The 17,090-nt window shown below is 36.8% G+C and overlaps 2 protein-coding genes across 2 annotated transcripts; one reads left to right on the plus strand and one right to left on the minus strand.

Annotated features, from left to right (window-relative positions):
* Positions 1-441: 441 nt before the first annotated feature.
* Positions 442-6,716, plus strand: LOC306880844 (D-2-hydroxyglutarate dehydrogenase, mitochondrial). Its single transcript, XM_079434629.1, has 11 exons — positions 442-484; positions 1,112-1,435; positions 2,122-2,179; positions 2,258-2,397; positions 2,521-2,714; positions 2,983-3,151; positions 3,591-3,734; positions 4,040-4,182; positions 4,278-4,443; positions 4,897-5,541; positions 5,876-6,716. The coding sequence occupies exons 2-10, from the start codon at positions 1,114-1,116 to the stop codon at positions 5,157-5,159; spliced, it is 1,599 nt and encodes a 532-aa protein (XP_079290755.1). The 5' UTR covers positions 442-484; positions 1,112-1,113; the 3' UTR covers positions 5,160-5,541; positions 5,876-6,716.
* Positions 5,525-16,695, minus strand: LOC306880843 (activin receptor type-1-like). Its single transcript, XM_079434628.1, has 11 exons — positions 16,566-16,695; positions 15,224-15,299; positions 14,617-14,696; positions 13,330-13,581; positions 12,470-12,684; positions 11,708-11,807; positions 11,410-11,556; positions 11,021-11,296; positions 10,168-10,365; positions 9,912-10,042; positions 5,525-9,135 (listed from the first exon to the last, which is right to left on the minus strand). The coding sequence occupies exons 3-11, from the start codon at positions 14,681-14,683 to the stop codon at positions 9,001-9,003; spliced, it is 1,521 nt and encodes a 506-aa protein (XP_079290754.1). The 5' UTR covers positions 14,684-14,696; positions 15,224-15,299; positions 16,566-16,695; the 3' UTR covers positions 5,525-9,000.
* Between the last annotated feature and the right edge of the window lie 395 nt (positions 16,696-17,090).

The following is a 17,090-nucleotide window of genomic DNA, read 5'->3' on the forward strand; positions in this document are numbered from 1 at the left end:
AGCATCAACGTTTGATTTCAACCATTAATTTCACTTTGATTTCAATCTTTGACATGGTCTTAGTCAGTAATAAAGATATCAGTTACATTTTAAAAGAATGTCCTTTACTTTATGAAGGATGATTGTATAAATTGTGAAAACAGTAAATCACCAAAAAATGACTTTAGCTGGGTTTTCACAGCCAGAGTCCCATAGTGTCAGTTAAAACGTACACGATGCCATTGTTTTATAATATGTGTGGTAGAAATACTACAAAAGATACAATTATAATACAGGAACCAAACGCTTTCCCTCTGGATAAATGAGCGATATTTTACTCCTCGCCAATAGACCGCGCTGTTTCACTTTATAAGCTGTTGCAAAAACTCAAAGGTCACGAGGAAGTTAATCATAACATTTGAACATGATTAGTGTTATAGGAAAAATTATTGAAGATTAAGTGCCTAATGTGAAACCAGCTGAAACTCCCTACACCTCTGATACAGTAGGTATCCTACCTGATATGTTTTGTAGCAAGATTCAAAATAAATTTAACGAATGTTAATGAACTAAGGGTCAAAGCAAGTTAGCCCTTTAATGTAACCAATGCAGACAGAAACCATGGGAAATGTATTTAATTTGATTTTTTATTTCAGTTGCATTTTTTAGCTACTTGGGTCAATAGTATTTGTCGTTATGAACCATCTATGTTATTATAATTATGCAGTGACTTAAATATAACCCTCTATTTTATACAGATATAATAATATATCATAATGTAATATATAATATGTTTACATTCTGGTGTAACATACATTATATGTAATGGGTTTATATTCTGGTACATCATTATTATTAATATTATGGAATATTCTGCAACAAAACGGATTGCCATTACCTTATTCAAGATCAGATAATATATTGTGTTCTAGAAATATGATTACTTTGTACTGTGATCACTGTAATAGATTTGCTAGCTTACTGTATCAACCATTTATTTCTATGTGATAAGACTGAAGTTAATGTGCATCTAATTTTGTTATCTGCCCATTGTATGAGTGGTAAACTAAACTTAAGTTCAATTTTGCAGTTAGAAATGTAAGTAATCTGTGTTATGTTCTCTCCACTGTAGATATGGGGATCTTTCAGAGGTTTGCAAGACTTCCTCTGAAGTCCACATATATTTGGTCTGTGTGCCCACAGTATAGCACTGATCTCACTGCAGCAGGCAGAGCTCTGATAGTGCGCTCCAGCCAGCTGATTCAGCATCGCTGTGTGCACAGCATAGCGTTGGGAGCTAGTCCAGGCAACCCGGGTGCTGCCCCACCACGGTTACCCTTCTCCAGGGTCACACAGGAAGACCTTGCCTTCTTTAGAACACTGCTGCCTGGAAGAACCATCACTGATCCAGACCTGCTGAAGTCCAGCAATGTAGACTGGCTTAAGACAGTGAAAGGTGAGCTCAATTAGCATTTCCTAAAGAATAGTTTCCAAGTTGTATGTATGTTTTATCTATAAGTGAGCGTTTGTCACATTTTAAAAATTTATATATATAAAAATTTATATATATATATATATATATATATATATATATATATATATATATATATATATATTAAAATTTAATTAATTTCTGTAATGGCAAAGCTGAATTTTCAGCATCTTTACTCCAGTCTTCAGTTTCACAAGATCCTTCACTTTGAATATTTTTTTATTATATTTAATCATTTTAATATGCTGATTTGAAAATATGCTTATTATTATTATTATCAATGTTGAAAACATTTGTGCTGCTTCATATTTTTGTGGACATTTTTTTTCATGATTCTTTGATGAATAGGAAGTTCAAAAAGTAGAAGTTTTTTGTAAAATTCTAAATGTCTTTACTGTCACTTTTGATCAATTTAATGTGTCCTTGCTGAATAAAATCATTATTTCTTTCAAACAACAACAAAAATAATTTAAATGGTAATGTGTTTATATGTGACATAATATGATGCAAACATATAAGATGAAAACAATCTAAAGATTTAGCAGATTCTAAATACAATCACAGATACACTAAGTGTAGTGTTTAGGAATGATAATATTTAAGATTAATGAGTAGCAATATTTTAATTAATGGGTGTGTTTTTCTTGAAGGTAATAGTGAAGTACTCCTGAGACCCAAAATGACAGAAGAGGTCTCTCAGATTCTTAGGTCAGTTTTCCACGATCACATTGACTTTTACAGCTGGTTACAAAAATTGTTCTATTAAATTATCCATGTTTTTCACAGGTACTGTAATGAGCGGAATCTGGCAGTGTGTCCGCAGGGAGGAAACACAGGTCTGGTGGGAGGAAGTGTCCCTGTTTTTGATGAGATCATCCTTTCCACTTCTTTAATGAACCAAGTCATCACATTCAACAACATCTCAGGTGTGTTTGCTAAATCACCTCGTTATCTATTATAACTTTTCATGAAGCATCTATCCTCAGTGACAAAGTCAAAATCTTTATACCTTAATACATTTCTTGAAAGGATATTTGTTTGGCTTCCAGGTATCCTCACTTGTCAGGCAGGCTGTGTGTTGGAGAACCTGTCTAACTATCTAGAGGAAAGAGACTTTATCATGCCGCTGGATCTAGGGGCGAAGGGAAGCTGCCATATTGGAGGGAATGTGTCCACTAATGCAGGTGGTCTCAGACTGCTGCGCTACGGGTCGCTTCGAGGGACAGTTCTGGGCCTGGAAGTGGTGAGGTCCGCCTCTTTAACAGAAATGAACACCCCAGACATTCTGAGAGATGATGTTCCATTAAAAAACACATAGAACTGACTCAACATAGACAATGAAGGTGTCAAATTCTTGCTCATATAATTATTCCAGATACAGTTTGATAATAATACATTCATGCTTTTGTGTTAGACTTGAATTATTAAGAGGTAGAAATCAGCCTCTTTATATATGATGAAAAGGATCTAAATGGATTTAAGTTGTATTCTTGTATGTCTCACGTGTGTAGGTTTTGGCAGATGGGCGGGTTTTAAACTGCCTGGCCACACTTCGCAAGGACAACACTGGTTATGACCTCAAGCAGCTTTTCATTGGCTCAGAAGGAACATTAGGAATCATTACTGCAGTTTCCATCCTGTGCCCCCGCAAGCCTAAAGCTGTCAATGTAGCATTTTTAGATAAAATGACATGTCAAATGTAAAGCACATTTTAAACGTGTTAATGTGTTAAGGGCCATTCACATCAGAGTTGATGAATATTACTATGAAGTTTTAATAATCATTCTAATTCTAGGAGAATAAGGAACTCTAGACCACAGCTGTAATGATAACGACACAGAATAATTATATTGTTGGAATCACTTTCAGAATGATTTTTTTTTTTTTGCAGGTGACGAATTGACTATTGACAACCACTCAGAATCCACAATACTTTAAAGAGCTTGAGCATTTAAAGCAGCAGACAACATAACTGCAGTGTGTACTTATAATAAACCGAAGGATATTATCTTTTGGTGTGGATGCTAATATAGTAATTGTTTCAGTTAACCCTCAGGTCTCCTTTTCATGCACATTGTGTGGCTAAAAAACTTATTGCAGCTCCTCATGTGTCCTGCAGGGTGTTCCAGCTTCCAGCAACTGCTGGAAACATTTCAGTGTTGTAGAGGGATGCTGGGAGAGATCCTGTCTGCTTTTGAGTTTTTAGATGCATCCTGTATGAGCCTTCTGGAGAAGCATCTGAAACTCACCAACCCCATCACAGGTAAACACTAGTGCCTTTACTGTTTCAAAGACAACTTTGGGTATGTGTGTTCTTAAAGTCGAGATGATTGGGGAAGTCCAGCATATATCACCAGAGAGAAGTTTGTCAAATGACCAGAAGACTTAAGTAAAAAAAAAAAAACATGCATGGCTGAATCGTTCATAATAATAATAATTTAAAAAGCATTTAGAACATACATATTGTGTGAATTTAAATTTCATGACAACTTTTTATAGGAAGATGTTTTAAAAATGTTGGATAATATCTGTTTTTTCTTGGACTTATTGGAATGATATGTGTTGCAGAAAGTCCCTTCTACATTGTCATCGAGACCGCTGGATCCAACGCCACACACGATGAAGAAAAACTACACAAATTCCTTGAGGAGGTCATGACAACATCTCTAGTGACTGATGGGACAGTTGCAACAGAGGCAACAAAAATCAAGGCACTCTGCTCACTTGTGTTGATCAGCAAAATTCAACGTGATTTTGAATTTGACATTTGTTCTGTCTAGTGCTGAAGATCTTGTGTCATTCACAGGCATTGTGGTCTTTGAGGGAGAGAGTCACAGAAGCTCTGACACATGAAGGCTACACCTACAAATATGACATTTCCCTCCCGGTGGAGAAGATCTACGATTTAGTCCAAGACATGAGGGGGCACCTTGGAGACATGGCCAAGAATGTTGTGGGCTATGGACATGTTGGTATGGCTACCTTTTTGTCTTACAATAATTGCTGGACTGTTTTGAGTCAGAAGCTGGAATACACCACACAACTTTTGCCCAGTTTCTTACCCCGATTTGCAGTCTGGACTCTGGAGAAGTTGAGGTTAGTTAGTTACTGAAAGTTATAGCCAGTCTGCAGATTTTGGGCAGTCAAGAGTTGACAGATGTCTCAGAAAATCATGTAATGAATGAAATTGTGCACAGATTCAGATTTTTTTTGCGCTTCAGTCTATACAGTCACTATTTACAAAGTGTGTGATGTCTAGTGTTTTAAAAGACAACTTTCAAAATCATTCAAAAATCTTACCAACAGCAAACTTTTGAACAGCGGTGTACTTATGTGCACAAACGCTTAAACAGCGGGTTCAGACCCCCTGAAACATTGCCCGTAATTCTCTTGCTTTTCAGTATTTTTTTTTTGTTTTGTTTTAGGCGATGGAAATCTTCATCTGAACATCACTTCCCCCTCTAAAGACGTCTCTCTACTAGCTGCCATTGAGCCGTATGTGTACGAGTGGACATCTGACTGGAAAGGCAGCATCAGCGCAGAGCATGGGCTCGGTCTGAAGAAGAGAAACTACATTTACTACAGTAAACCCTCAGAGGCAGTCGCCCTCATGGGCAGCATTAAAGCCATGCTGGATCCTAAGGGTATTCTCAACCCTTACAAAACACTGCCAGACAATATATACTAATAGTTTCATGGTGTTCATGATTTATATGAAAAATAAGGCTGTTTTTATTTTGCCACGGTGTTATTGTAATACTGTCATTGTATTGAATGGACTGTAATAGATCAAACTAGTATTTAATTTGTTCAGTCTTATGTTTTAGTCTTTTGGGTAAAACTACAGGTAATTTGCAGAGGAATACTATTTTGGTAATAGCGATCATGTGAGTTGTTTAGGCTCCGCTACTCTGTGCGGATTAATCTGATGGCCCGTGGTAACAGATAATCAGTGCGAATGTCGCTAACAATATGCATATCTTATATGTAATCTTAATTACATCCTATGCATTTCTATAGCGAACAACATCAAACTCTCCCAAAATTCAGGAAATATGCGAAATGAGGAGGTAAGTAGCTTATGCCACTGTTGTTTCGACTTGTTGAAATCAGTTGTTTTAAATTAACGTTACAAAAGTTAGGCAACGCTGATATTAGCCATAACGATATATATTCATAAGATAAGGTGTAAAGATGGAAACTATTATTTGGAAAGGCTATTTATAGGCAAATAGACTAAAGTATTAGCTGGTTTAGAGGTTGGTGTTGTTACCAGCATAAACTGTTCAGTGAGCCTAGTCAGTGCACAGCTAATGTACTGCAATGCTGTGCAAACTATGTTGATTCGTGTTTTATTGCTGGTAATAACACTTTTCCCTTTCCTTCCTCTCTTTTCTCTTCAAGGTTACAAGCTACCTACATGATGGGTGCTTTCGAAACACTGATTTGTGAAGCTTCGAAACCTTTGCGAATCATTTTTTTTGAACCAGTGATTCGGAGCTTGTATCAAACTGCCAAAGTCATGTGATTTTCAGTAAAGGACGCTTCGTTTGGTCATAACAGTTTCGAAATGTGGATCTCTGAACCCATGAACCAGTGTCTCTATGATTTTTACCTGATCTTGGATCAGTTTTACAAATTTGTAGACATTGTGAGTGACACAATAGAATTTAAAGGGAGTTAATAGTCTCTTTAACCAAGGTCTCCTTAAAACAAACAGAACAAGCCCTACAACTAAATTAAATGACCCATTTTATACACACTTAATATTTAATGGTATTCCTTTATTTATGGATATGACAAACACACATGGACAAATGATGAAAATATACATAATTATAGGCTTACCATAGTGATTTAGGTTAAGGTAAATGTTTATGTATGCACTAATTAAAATGTGTGAATTTTGAATAAAACCACACAATATTGCCACCGCTTTGAGCACTCATAAATTAACCAATGCTTTTTGGGGGAAAAAACTACCTGTTGAAAGGGAAACAATAAGGAATTTGACATTATTTTTGCAATTTTGTTTGCTGGTGTATTGAAGCTATTGAAGCACATCAAATGAAGACCATCTGAAAATGTAGCTTGAGACAAGAAATCAGCACTGAATTCTTCAAATAAAAGCCCAGCATGAGATTTTATTTTATTTTTCAGCATGGAAATACACCAGATTTTGTCTAATGTTCCTCGCTAAAAAAAAGCTGTTCAATACATTGAGACAATAAAATAATATTTTGGTTAACAATAGTTGAAGCCTTTTTAATGACATAAAAACTGACCCCACCCCCCATCACATACAAATTAATTCATAAAGGATCTGTCCATCATGCTAAATTGAAAACAAATGTCGTTCCTTTCTATAGGAAAACTACATCTGGAAGAAAGCAGTGGAACTACATCTATGCTTATTTCAGAGCCGATTTTTAAAGACAGTTACTAAAACGGTCTACAACTGATCTTGCGTCTGCAAATCGGTTGGCATTTACGTTCTCATTAGCTTCAGCTGGTGTACTACCAGCTATAAAAGCACTGGTTATCAGAGAGAGGCTGCAGACCTCCTGTAAACATCACCACAGATAAGGTGGTCATTTCCCAGCAGACTCAAGACAATGGGGAACCTTTTCCTAAAGCTTCATTTAGTTCATCTCCCTGTACAGGAAAACACAAGACAGATGCATGATAATCCGCAACACTATTCTCAAATTTTACGGCTAAAACGAAAGCATTATCACAGCATTGGCAACCTTTTGTTAAGCACAAGGACGTGACAGAAAAACCATTCCACTGTTGTAACGAATGAAAAGAGCAGTTTTTTTTAATTCATAACTGTCTTGTATTTATATTCCAGTAACATCATACATATGGTTTCTTCATTATAACATATTCACAGTTCATAATGCAACACTTCCTGTAGTCTAATTCCTAACACCGTTCCCCAGTAGAACACAAATATGTAAACGTTCATCCGTTTTTGAGAGAGCAAAAGTGACCAGTGTTGAGCGGTACGCAGCCGCCTCATGTAGTGTGTCATGAAAGCATTAACAAATTAATAAAATAAAACACCACACAACTCAACCCAAACCAAAAGCAACGTACACAAACCATTTCGACTTGGGACATAACGATAGTGTTTTCCTGTTTTTTATGTAAACTTCATAAATCCTATATTAGAGTGACGTCGCACTTTTAAATAGTCAAAAACGTTTCAAATTTAAAAATCATCATTCTCTCGGTTTATGGCGTATGTGATACAAAAGTGTCAAAAAGCGTAAGGGTAAACAAATATGCAAATTCACAAAACCAGAGTCTGTTTATGACTATGACTAGCTCTGTTAGTGTGTTGACACGTCGCCTTGAACACTCATAAGTAGGGTTTTGTACATAACATTAGCAAATAATTCAGGCCCTACTGGACAGCGGCTGATTGTCAGTGAACAAACATCAAGTACGCATGCCGGTGAGGGCAAAGAGAAAGACAAACAGCTACAAAAAAGCACTACGATGTGCTACAATGGCTTTTGTCAGGCAGGCATAGAGGCAACAGGTCAAAAAGGCCTTGTGTCAAAGGAAGCCCTCATGGGGTGCTAGGAGCATGACCAGACTGGGATAAAGAGATAAAGTTCACACACAAAAAATGAATTCTGTCATCATTTATTCACCCTCATGTCATTCCATAACCCATTTGACCATGCTTCCTATGTGTGTTTCACTTTCAGGGAGCTTGCACTATATGCACTCGATGTATGGAAAAAGAGCAGCGTGAACATTCTTTAAAACATCTTTTTTATGTTCCACAGTTATTAAGGTTTGGAATGACATGACTGATGACATTTTTCATTTTTGGGTGAACTACCTTTTTAAGCACTCTATTCTGATCCCTAAACAGGCCTAATTAAAGACACTAGTCTGTAGTTCTTTACCGTACATAGTGGCATTTTGTAACCAAACAGCTTTATAACACAAGTCCACTATAGCGAATTCAGAAACGGTGACTTACTTTTTGCCTATTTATCTACAAGAATCTTTGAAAACCTCAAAAACATCTGATTTCTAAAAGCAAGTGACATTACAGCTATAAAGTTCTTCTGGCTGTATTAAGAATCATGCGCACACATACACACACACACACTATGGGTACTAATTGCATTTCGGCATGTGTGTCTGTCCTCTTCGTTGTTCCGAAAAGTACAAATCTTAAAAGTTTGCCAATGGTTAAATAGACAATGTGATGGCGCTAAAAAAATTCCATGACGGAGGGTTCAATTCAAGGCCTGTCAGACCGTGTCCATATTTTTCTCCTGTTTCTGGAGGGGAAATGGGAGTCCCACCGGGTTCAGTGGGAAAAATGATCCATAAAAGAAAGCGTAATTCTCTATAAAACGTTTTTAGGCCAATGGACAGGAAGAACAAAGCGAATAAACAGCATGTTAGAGCTGGACAGATGCCAGCGCTCGAAATCCAATGGTCTGGTTACACACAGTGTCTGTATAATGAGCGGTCAGTAGTTCTGCGGCTCTCTCTCCTCAGCAGTCGGTTTTGCCCTTCTCCAGTGAGCTGTGGATTTTATCCAGAGTCTTTTTGATGCGCAGGGCAGTGAGTCGAGCCGAGGGGTTCTGGTACCAGCACTCTTTCATCAGCTTCACCAGAGCAGACAGGGTCTGTGACCACACAAAAACACACAGACGTTTGTTTTCAGCTCATGGTGAGGATCTGTCAACTACAATTGTTAACATTTATATATGGAAAATAAGAGATTTAGTTCCTTTTTTTAGTCTAAATACTGCAGTGATAATGCATTTTTATAGTCCAATCTGGAAATTTGCATCACCCTGGTTCCCTCAACAAAAACCCAGTAGGATTTTCCATTGGCTTTTGTATCACTTCAGAAAATAAACTCTGTGACCAACAAAAGTGTATTATTTTGGCATGTTTTGTTCACAAATAGCTTTTATGGATTTTGATGCCTAAATACAAATTGCCCGAAGTAAAAAGCTAAAGTTAGGCTATAAACAAACTACATCCCCCTCACATTACTTCAACATCACCACCAGCCCTCGACAACTCTTTCAGTATTTACTTTGGTGACGTTTAATGTCCCTGATGACCTCTGTGGTTTAGCCACTTATTATTAGCAAGTTTTTCAAGATTGTGTAAAAGCTTAGAAAACAGGGTGGGGTAATATTGATATACTTTATGTCTTAAGAATAAAACATAAAAATATCTTGAGCTTGTGTTCATCATAAAACCTCATTTCGGGCATTTAACCAAAAACCCATTCATTTGGGACAACAGAACTGGAATTGCAAAAATGCGAACTCGTCTCTGGGTTTTTTGAACTCGTTCATACAGCACTCTATATGAGGGGACTATTAACTTATCCACTCCAAGGTAAACATGTTTACAGGGATACAAAGAGTGTCTCATCAGTACTTACAGGATCTGAAAACCAGCGGTTGGGAATGAACGGCCTTTGCTGCTCCACACAAACCACTTTCCTCATGTCGTCAAAGCTGGGGTCATTAGGCACCAGATCGTAGAAAGGAGGCTTGTATTCTTCAACAATTCCTATAGGATAACAGTGGATGAAAACAATAAGTCACTGAATGTTCATTTGGAGAACAGTCTGATCTATATTGTCCTTAAATGCTGCAAACAATTAAACATTTCTGAACAGAGTCCAGTGAGCTGACCATTACTGATGGTTCTGCGAGCGATCTCCCACAGCACCAGCCCAAAGGCCCAGATGTCCACCCTCTTATAGGCATCAAAACAGTCTGTCTGAATGGTCTCATCTAAAACCTCTGGTGCCATGTAGCGCTTAGTTCCCACTTTAGGATTATTTCCCACATCCAGCTGATTGTCAGACTGCGTGTGTGTAACTGCCAAACCTACAAAGACATACAACAGATGAAGAGTAGAAGTGTAAAAACTCCAGACTGTCTTTTTAAAAAAATTGTGTTTATTCAATATTTATTACGTGCACAGGCTTGGAAGCCTGTTTCCACCTTTCAATAAAAAAAAAAAAAAAAAAAATTGAAACTTTTTTATCTCACAATTATGTCTTTTCTCACAATTGCATGATATGAATTATATAATATTATATTAATATATAATTATATAAAGTCAGAATTGCGGGATATAGATGAACAATTCTGACTTTTTTTTCTCAGAATTGCTGTTTGTATCTTAGAGTTCTGATTTTGTCCTTGCAATTGCGAGATTATATATTAAATTCTGACTTAACTCGTAATTGCGTGGTCAAAGTGAAAACTGTGAGATGTAACCCTGCAATTACGAGAAAAACTTTTTTTATGGGCTTTTTATTCATTTAGGACAGTAGAGAGATGACAGGAAATTACTGGGAGGAGAGAGGGGAGCAGGATCAGCAAAGGACCTCGAGAGGGGAATCGAACTCGGGTCGCTGTGAGCGCAGTTGCGCTATATGTCGACACACTAACCGCGAAGCTATTGGCTTTTGGCTAGAAACGGGCTTCCATACACAGGGTCACTTATGGTTTAAAAAAAGAGCATGTCAGAAATTACCCAGGTCAGCGATGCAGCACTGCAGATCTTTCTTCACCAGGATGTTCTTGCTCTTCAGGTCTCTGTGAGCGATGGCCGGTTTGCCCTCAGTGCCAAAGATCTCCGTATGCAGGTGCACCAGCCCGCTGGCTACTGACGCCGCCATGTGCAGTCCATCTGCCATCTCCACAGCAACACGCTGCAGGTAGTCGTAGAGTGAGCCGTTCTCGTGGTAGTGTGTGATGAGCCACAGCTGAGTGCTAGAGTTTCGGGAGGTCATATCAGAAGCCATGAATCCTGCAAAGAAAAGAGTTTAAAATAACATTACACAGCACTCCAAGCTAGTTGTTCCAGCATGTATTTTATTTAAAGAAAAGATGCTATCGTTAGAGATAACATGTCTGACTCACCTAATATATTTTCATGTCGTAGTAGAACAGTGTTGTATATTTCTGTCTCTCTAAACCATGACTTCTCATCTCTGGAAGAGAAGATCTTCACAGCTACATTCTCTCCTTGCCACTGACCTCTCCACACTTCCCCATACCGCCCCTTACCTGAGCACAGAACACATAAAAATCATAGAAATCTTATCACATACATCATTAGCCACATTTGACAGAGATTACATAATTATGTAATATGTTGTGAAGCCACAAAATATATAGTAGTGTCACGGATTTAGTAGTCTTTTACGATTTGACTTACCGACACACTCTACCAGGCTGATCTGCCGTGCAACCGTTCTCTGCACCAGGAAGGGGAGTCCTGAACCACTTCCGGATGTGCAGGAGTGATCCATCAGATCCTAGAAAACAACACCAGACTGATGAGTCCTTATCTAACTGTTAAAAACTGAATACAGAATAACTTCAGCTAAATCACTACTACATGCACCACTGTTAAAAAGGCTGAGTAAGATTTTTTGTTTTTGAAAGAAATTAATACTTTTATTCAGCAATGATGCATCAAATTGAGCAAAAGTGACTTTTACACTTACAAAAAAAAAAAAAATCTATCAGTATCATGGTTTTCACAAAAATATTAAGCAATACAATTGTTTTTAACATTGACAATAATAATAAAAAAAAGTTTCTTGAGCACCAAATAAGCATATTAGAATGATTTCTAAACGATCATGTGACACCAAAGACTGGAGTAATGTTGAAAATCAAGTTTTGCCATCAAAGGAATACATTACATTTTAAAATATATTAAAATAGAAAACAGTTCTTGTAATTGTATTAATATTTCACAATGTTACTTTTTTAAAGGAGCAGCCCTGATGAGCATAAGAGACATTTTAAAACAGAAGATTTTTTTTTTTTCAAATCAATACCAAACTTTTTAATGGTAGTGAAACTTTATGAATCAGTTAACTTTCCCATTATTGACTTTGCTCAAATAAAGAGCTGTGACATTTTCTTTGCAAAATATTAACAGTTTTTGTAAACTATTGAAATGAAATACCGCGAGTGTACTGTCTCCGACATTAGATGCAATGAGCCCGTCAATGGCCCCCTGCTCAGTGTCAAACTCATGCAGTCTTTCCAGACGCCCGAGATGGAGTCTACGGCACACCAGCAAAGCCAGCACAGACAGCAAACCCAGAACCACAAACGGTCCCAACACAAAGAGAACCAGCATCTCCACACGGTAATGCACAGCCACCTTTCCTTCTGGACCTTTTCAGAGAAAACAAACACAGTGAAATATATTCACCAGGGCTCAAAGTTAGCCCAATGTAATTTAATGAAAACTAAATGGTTACACTTTATTTTGATAGTCCACTTTAGACATTCTACTAACTATAAGTAACTTTTTAACTACATGTCAACTAATTTGTATTAATTTGCAACTACATGTCTACTAACTTTCAGAGTAGACTGTTAGGGTAGGTTTAGGTTTAGTAGAATATGTTGACATAAACTTGCAAAGTTTCTCATACTGATATATGTTGAATGCTGTGGACCCATCAAAATAAAGTGTTAGAAGATATTAAACAGATAGTCTACTAATACTCTAATGACTGCTATTTGACATGTAGTTGCAAAGTTACTTACTGTTAGTAGAATGTCTAAAGTGGACTATCAAAATAAAATGTTACCAAATTACAAAAAGATATATTTTAATTGTTTTTGCTAGAATGTATTCAGTATATAATAACTGGGCTCAAAGATTGCCCAATGACTTTTGGATGACAATTTTTGGAACACACAACTGTTTAATGATTTTTTTATATAATAAAGAAATTAAGTACATTTAAACATGTTGCTGAAATGTATTTAATTGTTTAACGTCTTGAATTTATAAAGAATTAATTGACTTACTTGTCAGCAGCAGTCGAAGAAGGGTCTCTTTGGAGACGTTGGCGTTGCACAAGTGTTGAGAGCAGCATTCTACGACATGACTGGCCAACGGTGTTGCAGAGCAGATCATGCGCTTGCTCTCTGACCCGATAAGGCAGCCACGTTTGAACGTTGTCACACCATTGCTAATGATAACGGAGGTGTAACACTGGTCTCCGCTACACTGCTGCTCATTACAGTCACTGCCGACACACATGCAGTCAATGGAGACATCTGGAGAGAGACAGAAAACAAAGTCAGGGAGGGGTTAAATCATAAATGAAGGAAAAAGGGACCCAGTCTGTAGCCATTTGTCAGTTGTCACCAGCTGCAAAAACTCGGGGAACAATTAAATTAATTAAGGAAGAGCAGCATGACGCCAGACCTCACAGACGAGTCTCTCTCTGCCTGATAACTGAGACTGTTTTCTTCCCTTCTCCCTGCCTTCATTTCCTGTGACACTGAACTCTGTCAACTTTACAAATTGACTACACAGAATAAAGGCCAGAGAGCATCAGTGACACAGATCAATTAACCCAGCATTCATGTTTTATGCCCTCCGTGAGACACGCTAACAGAGCCTGAGGAGAGAGGACACTGACACTTAATGAAAGTACAACTACGACTAGGTACACCAAACCTACATGGCTGGACGTTTTGACTGTGACAGACCATTCACTGCACATTTGTGCACATATATGGCAAAAACTGGTTGATATCGGCAGCTCCATTCTCATTGGCTGACTTCTATGCTATTTCCAGATGTCAAAGTGAAACATATTTAATCAGTTCAACCTTAAAGGGATAGTACATCCAAAAATGTGTTTCTCTTGCTCCTCAAGGCTGCATTTATTTGATCAAATATACAGAAAATTTGAAAATATTACAATTTAGTAATTTATTTATTTATTTATTTCTGTGAATGCAAAGCTGAATGTTCAGTAGTCATTACTCCAGTTTTCATTGTCACATGATCCTTCAGAAATCATTCTAATACGCTGATTTGATGCTCAAGAAATATTTTATATTATTACAATTGAAAAAAAGGATTGAAAAGGACACTGATTAACGTAAAGTTCAAAACATTGTTAACTATTATTTGTGAATTTAATTGAACCTTTCTGAAGTATTTCTTTAAAAATAAATGATCCCTTAAGAATTACCCACATCACACATAAAATAATAAAATAAATAATTACAATAATTCATGATAATAATAAAATGATCCAATCAGAAAATCAGAAAAAGGATTGTTTGCCAGCTCTTTACCTTCAGCTGATGTCCGTAAGAACTGAAGCAGGAATAGGACGATGATTCGAGTACTGCAATGCCCCATTTGGTTCACTGCACTGAAAGGAAAGGTGTGAGGTGTTACAAATGCACATTTAAAGCAAGAAACACCACAAATCACCTGCTTAGTTTAAAAGTTCAACAGCAAAGTGGGCCAGAATCAATTACCAATAAGAGAACAAAACCGCAAAGATGACGACTTAATTACATTTTTTGAGAGTGCAGCTGTGCTCTGCCTCTCTCTCTCTCCTGCCACAAATATTTCCGCACACACAGTGCGTGTGTGTGTGTCAGACAGGGGGCCGTCTCCATGGCAACCGAGGAGAGAGAGATGCCCATTATGGAGCGACATCAAAGACAGTGGAGGAGCACTTTAGGAGAGGCAGAAAGGAACAAGCATTTTGGGGGATGTAGGACTCACCATTAAGGTGTAATATTCAAGAGCACTATTCACAAGGACATCATGACTAATTATAGACTATGAATCCTTGAAAACTGACTTTTAAATGGTGGAGCATCATTTTATTCAATGCCTCTTTAATCCTGACAACTAAGAAAAAAATCTCCAAGACAAGGAGAGTCTTACTTGTACAATTCCTCAGGTGACTCTCAGCACAGCTTTTTAGTATGCGCACAGCCAGATTCTGTCTTCCCATTGGATCCTAAAAAAGAAGATTGAAACCAAAGCAGCATGTTAAACTTTTTCCACAGCAGTGCCTTTCTCATGGTCATTTCTTCAGGAAGGAATGAGTGACAGGATAAGAGGGGTGCCTGGAAGTCTCTGCACACTGATAGTCAGAGAGCTAGAACTGCCTTTCAGCTTGATTCCCTTTTGCTGCTCCTCATATTAACAGAAGTTTTTTCAAAATGCAAAGGATCCCGAATTTTTTTTTTTTTTTTTTTACTATTGGATTTATGGATATTTTTTATTATTATTATACAAATAATTAAATTTAATTAAAATAATTATGAATTATCTTCATAATTTTCTTTTGTGCTATGTCCGAACTGATTGCACTGTATTTTATGAATACTAATTTTAATAACTGTAATAATAATAACAGTTGTAATTAATTTTAAATCAATTTTTTTTATTTCCTTTGTATTGTTGTGTTAATTTTTTATGATTATTTTAATTCCTTTTATGTAAAGCACTTTGATTTACCATGGTGTATAAAATGTGCTACATAAATAAACCTGCCTTTCGCTTTATAAACAGCAGCAAATTGTGCTCCAATGGATATGAAAGAACTTTAAATAGTGATGAATCTGAAATGTCCACATTTCTACTTTTTTAATTTTTCCAAAAGCTTTCCCATTGATTCTTCTTATATACATTTATACACACGAGTTACAATTTTCTAGCCAGCAAAATAGTCTAGTATAGCAAAAAAAAATTGTTGTTTTTTTTCTACAGACCTGGAAGTCAGTTTTAACACTGATTGATATTTCTAGGTTTTTAGTGACCATGTGAACCTTTTCAGGAAATATCAGAGAGAGCCTTTATTGAGAGCCTGTTACGATCTAAGAGTCTTACAGACAACAAAACAATCAAATGACTGACATGCAATGAATTATGCACAGAGCTTTTAATAGAAACGTTTTTAACCAGCAGATTATTTACACAAGGATCTTGTAACTTACTCAAGAAGGTGGCTGACAATAACACTAACAACAGATACAAGTCCCTACAATATAATCAGATCGCCTACAGCAACGATCCAAGCACAGGCAACACAAAACAATACATATATAAAATAACACGCAAAAATTGAAGTTGTCGACATATCACAATAAAGTCTGAATTATAACTGTATCTAATAATCGGCCTGTTTGCAGCAGCGGTGCTAACTGTGCTAACAACGACCATTATTTACTCGCCGCATTTATTTCCAACTAATCAAAGTGACATTAAAGACCGCTTTTACCTTTAGCTGCGGTGTAGATTCATGTTTGTGTTAATGTTCCGTGTTTTTACTGTTTTATTCGAAGTCGTGTTTTAGGCGCTGACAGACTGTCTGCCGCCTGCGCCGTGACGTCACCATAAACAAGAGACGCGCGAGAGCATTGTGGGAGATACCGTAGTCCGCCCAATGTGAGCGCATAAATACATTAACTTATTTTTTTTTTTACTTTTTTCGCTCAACCTCATAAATCAAGGATTTTTTTTGTCTACAAAACAACTGTACAAGTTTAGTAGCCTAATCACTGATAGAGTGCTTATTAATTGTCTTGTTAATAAATAAGAAAGATTATTTTTATTTAAAAGATTTTGTCGAATTTACTGTGAGCTATAGTGGTGAATGCAAACTATTATATTAAAATATGAGGCAATTAATATTAGCAATGTTTTAAAGTGATACAAACATGAGATGGAATTCACCCAAAAATGATTTCATGGCAAAATTCAATTAGGACATTTAAGTCATTTTTATAAACATGCTTAGAAAAAA

The sequence above is a fragment of the Barbus barbus genome (genome assembly GCF_936440315.1).
Source record: "Barbus barbus genome assembly, chromosome: 15".
Taxonomy (NCBI): domain Eukaryota; kingdom Metazoa; phylum Chordata; class Actinopteri; order Cypriniformes; family Cyprinidae; genus Barbus; species Barbus barbus.